The sequence below is a fragment of the Microplitis demolitor genome, chromosome 9, assembly GCF_026212275.2.
Source record: "Microplitis demolitor isolate Queensland-Clemson2020A chromosome 9, iyMicDemo2.1a, whole genome shotgun sequence".
Classification (NCBI taxonomy): Eukaryota; Metazoa; Arthropoda; class Insecta; order Hymenoptera; family Braconidae; genus Microplitis; species Microplitis demolitor.
In genome coordinates this window covers 15625196-15638782 of record NC_068553.1, presented here as the reverse complement: position 1 = coordinate 15638782, position 13587 = coordinate 15625196, and the positions used below count along the sequence as shown (strand labels likewise).

Genomic DNA, 13587 nt, shown 5'->3' with positions numbered 1-13587 from the left:
CTAATTTTTTCAATTATCTAATTATGTCCTTTTAAATTTTTATTTTAGTTAAATTTTTTTGTTCATTCAAAAATTTCAAAAATTTCCAATTGTCTGCTACATTCACACTCATTAAAAATTAAATAATGTTGGTATTAAAAAAAGGAAAAAAGAAAGGACCTGTTTTTCAAACCGGGTTTAAATTAATATTCCTAGTAAGTTTATCTATATATTAATAATACATGATACACTGAATTAATAATTTAAACCACAATACTGAAGTTAGCCGAGGTCTAGTAATTTTTGGATTTATTTAAAAACGATAAATTATAAAAAAAAAATATTTCAAAAAATTGCGCCTTTAGTTTTTAAAATTTTCTACATGTCCGTATTTTTTAATTATTGAATTTTTGAAAAAAAATTTGAAAATTGCTAATTGTCTGTCAACTTGAGTTATATTTAAACCCTGTTTAAAAATGATCCCAATTTAAAAAACTGGCGCTAAATTTTACCTATATCGGGAGGATACTCATTTTTGACGTACGCAGGCCCTAGACCCGAACCTTCTATATTACAAACTGAGTTCTAAGCCGAAAAAAGCCGAACCGAGTTCTCGTTAATTAGATCGTAGTAGAAGCTTGAGTTGGCTTGTGTCCAACTCCAGTATCATTCAACACACTGTGACGTTGCAACGCACTTTTAAATTTATTCAAACTGTTCCAGGTTTTGAAGAAAGTTTTTACTGAAAATTACTTAAATTATTAACATTAAGTACAGAACTTGTACTGTGAGTATTTGAATTTGAATTTGAATTAATTATTTATTTTATCATTTTTTAAAAATTTATCTAATAAAAGTTTTGTGTTAGTAATCTAAGGCGCGATATCCAACAGGTTAAATTCATAAATTATGATATATATATATGAAAAAAATTTAAAATGTCATAAACTTTATAAATATCTCTTAACTGGTTCAATTTTAATTAATTTTTTTATTTTATAATTTTTTTTTTGAAAAATTTGAGTTAAAATTTATTGATTAATTTTTAGGTTATTTTTAATGCGAAGTTATTTTTAAAAACGCTTTTTGTCGTTATCTTTTACACTTTTTTTTAAAAATGAAATTAAAATGTAATTTTTAATATAAAAAAAATTATAATTTAATCTAGAATTCCATTTTATTGATTAGTAACTTTCTTTAATTCTTTTTAATTTTCTTAGAATTGATAATTAAGGTATGAGTAACATTCTTACTTTTTTTTATAAATATGAAGTTAATGATTATTTTAAAAGTAATTGTTATCAATTAAGACATTTTATTATTTTATAATTATTTATGAAAAAAGAAAAAAATATATTAATAATAAAAAGTGAAAATTTTTGTTATGTATCGGGTTTACTTAAGATCTTAATTTATAAATTTTAATTATTGTGTATAATTTAATTAATTTATCAATTAAAATTCTATTGAAATTCAAAAGATTTTATTTGAAATTAAAGTTATTTACATAATAAATTTTTTTCTTACAGACTTTTTGAAAATTTAATTGAGAAGGATTTAAATATAAATATGTAATGAATTATAAGTGACAAAAATAAAATCTTTAATTTAAATTGAACTTAATTATTATGATTAATTGAATAATTAATATATAAATGATTCCAAGGATTTTCTTTTGATTTTAAAGAGAAATTTTTAATAGTAAGCTCATTATTTTTATCAATCCTGAGTCGAAATTAAAATCGTAGTTTGAATCAACGACATTGAAACGTAAATTGGACCCTTAAAGGCTTGAATGATCATTTAAATTTTTATTGAATGTTCTCGGCGTATCGAAAACGTAAATAAGATTTTCGTGGATCTAAAGCGTAGACAGAATTTATTTGGAGAAGACAACAAAATTAATTATTTAAAGATAATTATTTGCTAATAAAAATTGACTAGAAGTTAGAAGTCTATGACTAAAAATTATTAGCAGCTTTAAAAAAATGAGGGGTCAAGATGTAAATACTCTAGTGTTGTGAAAAATGTATGGGAAAGACCAATCTAGAAGGTTTACGTCTAAAATGTCCCATAAGTTTTTGTTAGCTGCTATCAATTTTTATTTATGGATTTATAGCTTCTAGACTATTTTTATTAGCAATAAAATGTTCTTTCAATAATTTTATTCTTTTGTCTTCCTTATAAAAAAAAAAAAAATCATCTAGGAATCCCCGTATATCGTTTTCGGATGGATTCTCATATGGTTTCATACCCAGATTTCTATATGAATTTTCAACAGAGAAATTCCCCTATCAAAACAAATCCATGTGGGATTGCATGGGAGCCCATAGAATCCATATAGAAAAGCATGAAATTATGCGAGAATCTATAGGAATTAATATTGGAGTGTATGGATTTATATAAGAATCCATGTAGGAAACTGTGGGTACCTGGATCCCCATGTAGGAACTTGACATAGATATTTGGATGTATGGATTTCTTTGTGGGAAATTCGTATAGGAATCTGGGTTTCTATATAAGTAATTTCTATAGGATCCGGGGTATCTGGATTTCTATGTCTATCGTCTATTAATACACGAATATGAATAAAAGAACAGATTAATATTCCTGTATGAAACTATATGTTTGGCTGGATTCCCATGTAGATTTTTTTGATAGGGTCATATATTCAAGTTTCTGTATGGAAATCCAGATACTCATTGTTTTCTACATGAATTCTTATATATATTCATACACTCCCATATTAATTCCTATGGATTCTTACATGTATCTATACTTTTCTATATGGATTCCTATCGATTCCCATGCAATCCCATATAGATTTATTGGATACGGTTAAGTCTAAATAAATTATATCTGTGTTTTAGGTACGTCGATTAAGTTAAATATAATTTATTGATCTTCTGTCTTGAAAAGCACAACTTACGTTTTCAACGTCCATTAGGTTCAAATATACGATTTAAATATTAACTCAAGAATGAACTATTCCATTTAAAAAATACTTGCTAATTCATAAAAATTTAAAAGTAACTAGTTTTAACTTAACTTGAGTTATCTCGTAATGTTAATCACATTACGAAATCTTTCTCTTCATAAAAGTCAGTAGATAAATTGATTACAAAATAATTTTTTTATCAATCTAACGCATCTTAAAATGTTTTTCATATAGAAACAAGTATTCAAAGTTTAACAAGATAAAAAAAACATTCTGTTTACTAGACTTTAATTATCAATCGATTTTAAATTATTTTTATGAAGTATGAGTAAAAAAATAACAAAAATTATAAACTATTTATGAAAGTTTTAAAATTTATGTTATTTTATCATGTAAATATATTTTTATTTATATTTTATGATGATAAATGTTTAAAAAGTCATTCAATTGATGTAAAGTTTAATGCTTGAGATTTTAAAAATTGTATGTTTGAACAAACTTTATTATCCATACGTGATTAACCGGTAAAGTTACAACCAGTAGAGATGTCGATGTGTTAATAAAGATTATTTTTTATGCCTATATTTTTCATCGTACTTATGACTTTTTATCGCGCTGTAACCACCTCAGTAATTGTTTTAATACCTGAGAAATATGAGTAGATAAACATTTTTTTTATTGCCAATAAATTCAATTGTTAATGAAAAGTATCGCGATAATTGAAACAATGTTAAGGAACGTATTTTAGTATATTTATTTACAAGTATACTTTACTATGTGATAAATATATTGTACATAAATTTAATGTGAGTTTATAAATTTTAAATAAATATTTAAAATAAGTTCTTTTATATTTTTTATAGACTACATATATATATATATATATAAACAAGAGAGATATTTTTGTTTCTTATCAATTTAATTTATTTAGTTCATATAGTAGATATTTTTAAGATAAATGTAATGAGCTATAAGATGCTATCCTTACAAAATTCATATGGGATTCTATGGGAACCTATAGGAATCTGTATAGAAAAGTATAGATTTATGGAAGAATCTACAGGAATTAATTTAGGAGTGTATGGAATTATATCAAGAATCCATATAGAAAACCATAGGTATCGAGATCCTTATATGGGAAATCCACATAGAAAATTGTGGGTACCTGAATTGCCATATGGGAAATTCATATAGGAAACTGAATACGTGAATTCCCGTGACGGAAATCCACATAAGAAACTAAGCGCCTGGATTGCCGAATAGAAATTCGACATAGGGAATTGAAAGTATAGGAAAAAATCCATATGGGAATTCAGCCTAGATTCCTATGTGGGTTCCTACATGGTGTTTTCGGATGGATTCTCATATAGTTTTCTATAGAGTATTAATCTGTTCTTTTATTCATATTCGTGTATTAATAGACAATAGACATAGAAATCCAGATATCCCGGATTCTATGGAAATTACTTATATAGAAACCCAAATTTCCTGTATAAATTTACCACAAAGAAATCCATACATCCAAATTTCTATGTCAAGTTCCTACATGGGGATCCAGGTACCCACAGTTTCCTACACGGATTCTTATATAAATCCATACACTCCTATATTAATTCCTATGGATTCTTACATAAAGCCATACTTTTCTATATGAATTCCTATGGGTTCCCATGCAATCCCACATGGATTTTTTTGATAGGGTAATTTTTTATACCACTATTAGTAGTTTTAAATCACTAAAATATATTTAAAAAAAAAAGAGTTTTGCTATTTTAATTATTCATTTAATTACCAACTGTATAAATACTAATTTCAAATTATATTCATACTACATAATTATGATACTTATCTATAATCTTCGGAATAATACATGATATATTTTTTTCATTTATTTTTTGTTATGTCTTCATATAAATGATTTACACTTCATTATTTTGCTAAAAGAAAACTGATGACAAAACAGAAAAATTTTTGTGTCATCAATACTCTATTTGAGGAAATATTTAAAAATAAATATATACATATCTATGATTTAAATATATATGATATTTTAAAAAAGAAACTTTATTTTATGATTAAATTTTTGTAGTATTCATAAACTTAAAAGAATCTTTCAACTGTACTTAAATATTAATGTCGAGTTTTATTATTAACACATCTAATAACTCTATTTATCAATTGTCCTGATTAATGAATAAATAAAAAGCGTAAACTATAAATCTTGAATGTAAGTCGCGCAAATAATGACGTAGAGACAAACTGGACCTTATGCAACTTTGCTGATCTGTTGATCTGTTGTAACATACAAACCTTAAATTTAGAATTCAAACTTATTTATGTTATTTATGTTTTCTGTTGCAGTATCATCTGGCTAAAATATTGTGTACAAGGTGCAAGTGATTGCTTACAACGAAACAACAAATAAGCGGCGATAAAAAATTATTAAAATTAATCAGCTGCATTAGTTTTAATATTAATGCAAAAGTCGTTGCAAGTGTCGGGAATAAAATAGTAAAGTGTGATGAGCATTCAGCGGTATGACGCAACATAAGTTCAAATAATCATTGCTATCACTACAGACTGATTTAACTCAGTAAACCGGATACCGTTGTCAGTACAACATTAAAGGGAAAATAATAACGGTCTCTTGTCAATACAATTTGGTTTAATTTCATAGTATTGTTATTGTGCTGTGTTATTATCTAAAGTTGTTTAAAAAAAAATAAATAAATAATTAAACTTTGCCATTAGTAAACTAGGAATTAAAAAATGGCCTGGCTAAATGGTAAGTCCAAGGTTTCTTTTATGTAATTATAAATAATTCAAATTTATTCATATTTATTAACTATTTTTCATACTAGAAACATTGAAAATATTTTTTTTTTTTTTTAATGCAATGTTTTTATTATTTTTTTTTATTTTAATTTGAAATTTAAAATGAATGGAAATTAGATAGAAACCAATGGATCATTTTTTTAAATATTTTTATTTTTTATTTTTGAACGAAAAATTTTTAAAAAGTTACAGAATAGAAATAATAAAATTATTTGAAATAGAATATTATGAAATTTATTTTTGAAAAAAGTTTTAATACGCACGGAAAAAAAGAAATTTTAAAAATTAGTGTTTGAAATTATAACCCGGAACTTGGGTGTCAATATAGAAAATTTTAATATTCCAATCAATAAATTTTTAATTTAGTTACGATTTTTAACGTTTAAACATCAATTTTTCCGGCATAGACAATTAATTTTGATATTTACCTTACAGTCATCGACATTTTCATTTTAAATTAAAGAATACTATTTTTAATGATAATATTTACTGATAACTATTATTATATTACTTGTCGTTTCTTAATTTATATAGTTCATTTATTTATTTTTTTGTGTGTGTGTTAAAAAAAACATACATGACTTCTTAATACAAACCGTGTCTACAAGACAGTTATAAAAAGATATCTTAGATTTTTAAATTTGATAAGATTACAAAGATGTTTTTCTAATGGTTAATACTCAAAGGTTATTGATAATATTAATTTGTTAATTATTCCTCGCTGTTTTTAAAAACCGTGATTGATATATTCTCGTTATGTCTATTAGAATATAATGATTTTTTAATGAAATAATTATCAATGATAATTATATTTGAAATATCATTTATTTAAATTATTATTTTGTTTTAATAAGACTCATGTTATTATTATTATTACTGTTATATATTGAGTATGATGGACGCCTTATGCTTTATGTCTATTGACCAAAGAATAAAATAATGTTTGCATATTAGTTTATAAACTGATTAATCGAATAATTCCACAGTATTTAAGTAGAGAAATTTATAATTCTAGTCATAATTATGATACTAGAAACAAAGGGAACTTGGTAGCAATAATAAAGAGAACGAAGACTGCGGAAAAAACAATTAACTAAAGGATTTTTTTTGTATAATAAGATGTCAAATAAGACAAAAACTAAGAGATTCTGATTAAATTCAAATTTAACTTAAAAAAAAAACAAAAGATGGTAAGATTTGATAAAAAAATGATTGTGAATTGAAGTTGACTAATTTAGATGTAATGAGAAGTATACAAAGTTATTGTTATGATTTTTAGCAATTTATGGAATCGAAAATATATACACAGAAAAAAAAAATTTCTTGGCGCAAGAAATATTGGGTATTATGAATTGAAGACAAAAATTTTTTTTGGTTTAAAAATTTTTTTCTCGCCTAAAAAATTTTTGTTTTCATTTTATAATACAAAAAATTTCATGGGTCAAGCTCATAAAAGAAATAGTTTTCTGATCGACTTTAAGAGCTTGACATTAAAATAAAAAGAATGAGAAAAAAATGCGGAATTCGAAAAAACTTTATGAAAATAACTTCTAGAAAATAAAATTGTCTACAAAAAAGGTCCCATGATATTTTTTAATATGTCTGACAGTTTCGCCGGAAAAGTAAAAAGATCTCAAAATTTATTGTGAATTCGACTTTAACCTAAAATAACTTTTGAACAAATAGATTTGTCAAAAAATGATAAGAAACTTTTTTTGTAGAGCATTCAATTACCTACAAAAATATGCCGGCCAATTATTCTTATGATGCATCATTAGCTATTTATAAAAATCGGAAGACGAAAGAAAATTTTTTTCCATGTTATTCTTATGGAAAATAGAAAAGTGCAATGCGGAACCTCTTAATATCAATATAAAGAGCTCTAATTTTCACAGGCGTCTTTTTTTATCTAAACGAAACTTTTGAACATGTTTGTTTTGAAAAAAAAATAAAATTTATTATTTTCTGAATCATCCTAATATATATGTAGCTACTGCTAAATAATAAATTATATTATTATTATTATTACTTCTACTACTATCATTATTATTATTGCTATTATTTCTACTACTACTACTATTACTACTACTACTACTACTACTACTACTACTACTACTACTACTACTACTACTACTACTACTACTACTACTACTACTATTATTATTATCAGTTTTAAGATTTAATTTTTAAACTTAATATTATTGTTTACTTAAAAAACATTTTTATTAAGAAATTAGCAATATATTTTTTTTTATCAGTATAAAAATTAAAAATGAACTAAAAAGAATTCTTTTTCTCATTATTCTATCTATTATTAAATTTTAATTAAACAGTTGTGTAAGTTCAATAATATATTCCAGTCGGATTACCTTGATGTTATTACTGCATTCTTTTCTATTTGTTTTGTTTTTTATATATTTATTCGCTGATTAATTATTACTGCTATTATTTATTGTTGATAACTGAAATTTTTTAAAATAAAAATGACTATTTCTACGTAAAAATAAAATATTATTGTATGTAATATTTTATTTACTCAGTGTAAAAACATGTTTATGATAAAAAATATAATTTCAAAGACAGTAGTTATAAATAATCAACCTTGACCAAAATTTATTAACTTTTAAATCATATTATTCATTTTAACCAGCGTGTAGATCAATTTTCAAGATCGTAATTGTTCGAAGAAAAAAAAAATGATCAATTGATGTATGAAAACAATTGTACTATATAAATTTCCTTGCAAATTGCGGTCACACAAATTTTTAATGCAGAAAAGAATGTGGAGTTTTGCTGTCATTAGTTATTGGCTTTAATTGAAATAAAAAAAAATATGATACTGGAGTTATTATTATTAAGTTCTGAAAGAATGTTTCTATGATAATTAAAGAATAACTTTATATGAATATAATTCATTGATGAATTAATATAAAGCTTTCAATTTATACAAGAGGGTTATCTGTTAACTTAAATTTATCATGGACATTCCGACTCCAATTACTTTGACAGTGATTTCATTCTCTCACGCACATTCAATCATAATTATTTTTTATTGTTGTGTGATCTATTTTCAAATGTTATAAATTTTTTTTATTTAATATGAAAAAAAATTGTTTTAAAAAACAAAAAAAAAAAAAAAACTTTCTAAACATCAAGTCATTTTTCATAAATAATTCAATGAGTTTATAATGAAAAATTATTTCTTTTATGCAACAAAAAAAAAGTAATCAATAAGTTTTCAAAAATATTTTATTTTGAGTTCTAAAAAAAAAAAATTTTTCAATTTTCAAAGATAATTGCCATGGAAATTTAATTTAATTTATTAATTATAGATAATTGACTTGTTCAAATAATTAAAAAATTAAAACCTTAATTTTTAATTAAAATACAATTTTTTTTTTGTCATTAATAAAATTTTGAGTTGGATTTTATTTTTAAAAACTTTAAAAATACAGAACTAATTTCTTTTTAAAAACCTCAATTAGTTTTTGATGACTGTGGGTTTATTCAAGTCTTGCTATAAACTTTCTTGTATTTGAAAACTAATTATTCAAAAAAAAATTCTAATTGAAATTCAGGATTTAAAAATAAATTGAATTTGTTAATAATTTCAAGTAATTTGATTTAAATTTCAAAGAAAATTTTTAACAGTATAGGGGTAATTATGATGTTATTGGATTTTATTTTTTTTTCATCAACCCCTGGGATGTATCTTATATTTGGGGTGGGAGGGGTCATAAATCATCTAAATTTGCACCGATCTTCGAGAATGTCTTCTATTTCGGAGTTTCAACTGGACTAATCTAGCGATTTTCAATCTAATCTGTTAAAAATTACTGTTCAGCCGTGAGAAAAATTTTGACAATGTCTCTATTTACTGTACAAGTACAACAAGGGCAATTCTGTTCGTTCACTCAAGTATGAAAGAAAAAAAACAAAATCCCCTTACATCTCAATATTTATATTGACACCATAAAATCTTATGTAGTCTTAACTGAAATATTTATCATGTATTTCGATCATTATTCTTATTACATAATTCATGTTATTGATACTAAAATGTTTATTACACTTAATATATATTTCGTTCTTAAGTAATTAAATAAAATTTTATTTAAAATTTATTTTTACAGACAGGATACCCAAAAGGGCAATCCTCGGAGTTTTGATGTTTTTAGCATGTATGTTCTCATATGTAATTCGTACAAATTTATCAATTGCTATTGTGGCGATGGTGTCGGTGAAAAAAGGTCGCAAAGGTCCATTTTGTACTGATTTATTACTCAATTCAACGAAACCAAATATACCAGACGTAAAAATTTTGATTATTATCTTTTTTTTTTTTTATTAATTTTCATCAATTTCTTATTGTTAAAAATATTTAATAATTACATGAATTTTTTAGATCGATGAAAGATATCCATGGAGTCAACAGATTCAAGGAGTAGTTTTATCTGCTTATTTTGTTGGTCCTTTATTATCAAGTGTTCCATCAGGAATGTTAGCTGAAAAATTCGGAGGTGCCCGAGTTGTTGCGTAAGTTTTTTTTTTAAAGAAATAAATTAATATTCATTAAAATGATGCACATTCTTATTAAGTAAATACTAACGATTGTTTAAATTAAATTTTTTATTACAGATATGCGACTTTGATACCAGCATTGCTGAATCTTTTAATGCCAGTTGCTGCCGGTTGGCATTGGTCTGTAGTTGTTGTACTGCGATTCTTAATGGGTTTCTCTGGTGTAAGTTAACATTTTTATTTAAATAGTGACACTGATTAAAGTACTTTATTTTTTTTATATTTATCAATAATATATTTTTTTTTCTAGTCTGCAGTATATCCAGCATTACATGCAATGATAGCACGATGGGCTCCTCCAGTTGAAAAGGGAAGATTTGTCTGGACAATGCAGGGTAAGTACTGAGCAAAAATTTTATTTTATAAAAAAAAGATCAAAATTGATAAGTAGAACTCACAATATTTCGAATTATATGAATACTTCATAGCTTTTTTTTAAAATTATTTTTAGTAATTTGAACCTTTAACTGTCACACTTCCGGAACGAATAATTTTGACGTTTAATTTTATAGAAATATTATTTAAACTTTTTTTTAAAAGCGAGTATCCGTGATTGGTATCAGTTGACGATACACCTAAATTATAAATTTCGCCGATATATTTAGTAAATTACCCCAAAGATATATCAAAACCTATAAATAATAACTTATATTTCTTTCCACAAAGGCGGCCCATTTGGTGCATTTGTAACATTCACTCTCTGCTCATTGATAATAAGCGCACTGGGTTGGAAAGCCGCATTTTACATCACAAGTGGTGGGATGCTCGCGTTCTGGCTTCTGTGGGTTTGGCTGGCTTACGATACACCGGACGTTCATCCCACAATAACAGAAAATGAAAGATCTTACATTAGAGAGCAAATAGGAACGTCTGTTAGCAAACAAAAATTAGCGTTGCCAGTCGCTGCGATGGCTAAATCTCCACCATTTTTGGTTTTACTATGGGCACATTTTGGCAACATGTGGGGAATTTATTTCCTGTCATCAAACGGTCCAAAGTACACCTTGGAAATTTTAGGATTAGACATGAGTTCAGGTGGATTTCTTACTGGGTTACCATACATCGCTCGATTGGGTGCAGGTGCTATGTTTGCAGCTTTTGGTGATTTTATAAGAAAACGTAACATTTTGTCAGTACTGTGGATAAGAAAATTATTCATGATATTTTCTCACGTGGGTCCGGGAGTTTCTTTACTTATTATGACTTACGTTGAATGCAATGCTTTTGCCGCAATTGCTATGATGATATTGGCACTGGCACTAAATGGAGCTGCTTGTCAAACAAGTCTACAAAATCATCAAGACCTTGCTCCTAATTTCGCTGGGTCACTTTATGGAGTCATGAATGTCTTTGGTAGTGTACCCGGTTTTATTATTCCTGCTGCTGTTGGCGCGCTGACGAATCATCATAATGGTGTTGACGAATGGCGCTGGATGTTCTGGATCTCTGCGATTGTATTTTTCTCGGCGACTGTCTTGTTCTGGATCTTCGGATCTGCGAGCATTCAGCCCTGGAATGACACCAGTAAAATAGTCAGCTTAAATAATCCTGATGAAGAGAAAAAAATAAATGAAGTTAATGGTAAAGAAATTGTTCAGAGTGATGAGGAAGAAAATGAACGATTGTAAAATTAAATATTCATTTAAATATCACAGGTATTATTATTAATGATGCAAAACTATGTTTTTTTTTTTTTAACATAAATTTAAAAATTTTTAAATTTCATTTCTAAATTATCCAATAAAAATATCATGTGCGCTAATTATTTTCAGTTTTTTTTTTTTTTAACAATTCATTCAATTATTCAATTGAATAAATAATGACATAAAAATTGATTTTGATTTTTATATTAAATTAATAACTTAATGTTATTATCGGAATTAATTATTAATAGAGATGTGCGATTTTTATTCAACTAATTTTTTTAAAATAATTTAGATTTTTTTTTTAATTATAAAATTTACGGATACTTTTGATGCTGACAAATAATTCAAATTTTTTTCAATAATTAGAAAATTTATAAATAGTTAAAAAAATGCCAATTATTTAAAAATTTGAATTTCAAACGAAACCACACTAAAAAATTTGAGGAGTATATAGGTGCAATTTTTCTGAATATTTTTTTTTTTATAATTTATGGTTTATAAAAAGGTTCAAAAATTATTAGACGTCGGCTAACTTTACCATCATTTTAATATTAAAACTCCGATTCAAATAAAATTCGTAATCACTTTGAATTCACTCCCGATTTTTTACAGTAATATTTTTCTAAACACAAAAAATCTGTACACAAAAAAAAAAAAGAATTTCTTGGTGCAAGAATTCAAAAAATTGTTTTTTTGCTTTGAGAAAATTTTAGTTTTCAATTTATAATTCAAAAAATTTATTGGAGGCAATTAAAAATTTTTGCGTCAAGAAATCATTTATTTTTGTGTAACGTTGAATGATTTGCACATCTCTACATGATAAGTATAAACACAATTTTTCATTAAAAGAAAAAAATATTGTCATATTTTTACAATAAATATGTGCGAGCTATTAATCTGTACACTGTCAGACTGCTCAGATCTTTGTGATTGTGAGAAATAAAAAACAAAAATATCAAAGATGAACAAAAAAACAAATAAATTACTTCACTAATGAATGTGAGCAGCTACAATAATTACAATTACAAGACTGCAGTAGATATAATTTATGTTTATTAAAAACATGATATTTAACAACAACAAAAAAACTTTAATGCCATTTATGTAAATAATAAAATATATTTCACTACACTAGTTTCAGTTTAGCAAAAGTATTGAATCAAAATAATCGACACATTTTAAGAGCATTTAGTTGAATAATTTAATTCTATAAATTTTTAAAAATTAAATATTTTCTAAATGAAATTTATTTTTATAATTGTGAGTATTTAAATTAAATAAATCTCATATAAATAACAGATTATAGTTTTTTTATGGATGAGTGACATATTTTTTTAATGAAATTTATGAAATAAACAATTATGTGGTTGTTTGTTTACCGAATATACTCTAAAGTTATAAGATCTTATAAATAACTTGCATTTAAAGTATTAATCACTATGTTTATTTATAAGCAGAAAATATTGTGAAATAAACTTAATTTTAATGTTATCTTGATCCATTAACGATATTTTTCATTCATTAGCTTATAATTTATTAATTAATAATTTTATTGCAAGTGTAATTATCATTGTAATTGTATTTTTTCATAAAATATAAAATAAAGAT

The 13587-nt window shown here is 24.9% G+C and overlaps 1 protein-coding gene across 1 annotated transcript; it reads left to right on the top strand.

Annotated features, from left to right (window-relative positions):
- Positions 1–601: 601 nt before the first annotated feature.
- On the top strand, positions 602–13476 carry LOC103573598 (vesicular glutamate transporter 1). The gene is made up of 7 exons (XM_008552748.2): positions 602–766; positions 5279–5702; positions 9886–10064; positions 10158–10288; positions 10391–10496; positions 10584–10668; positions 11000–13476. Exons 2-7 carry the CDS (start codon positions 5687–5689, stop codon positions 11959–11961), a joined length of 1479 nt encoding a protein of 492 aa, XP_008550970.1. The 5' UTR covers positions 602–766; positions 5279–5686; the 3' UTR covers positions 11962–13476.
- The last annotated feature ends 111 nt before the right edge of the window (positions 13477–13587 follow it).

Excerpts from the sequence above, each read along its gene's own strand:
- LOC103573598 (XM_008552748.2), top strand. Across the intron at positions 10,497-10,583 it reads TCTTAATGGGTTTCTCTGGT|TCTGCAGTATATCCAGCATT; the intron begins GTAAGTTAACAT and ends TTTTTTTTCTAG. Across the intron at positions 10,669-10,999 it reads ATTTGTCTGGACAATGCAGG|GCGGCCCATTTGGTGCATTT; the intron begins GTAAGTACTGAG and ends CTTTCCACAAAG.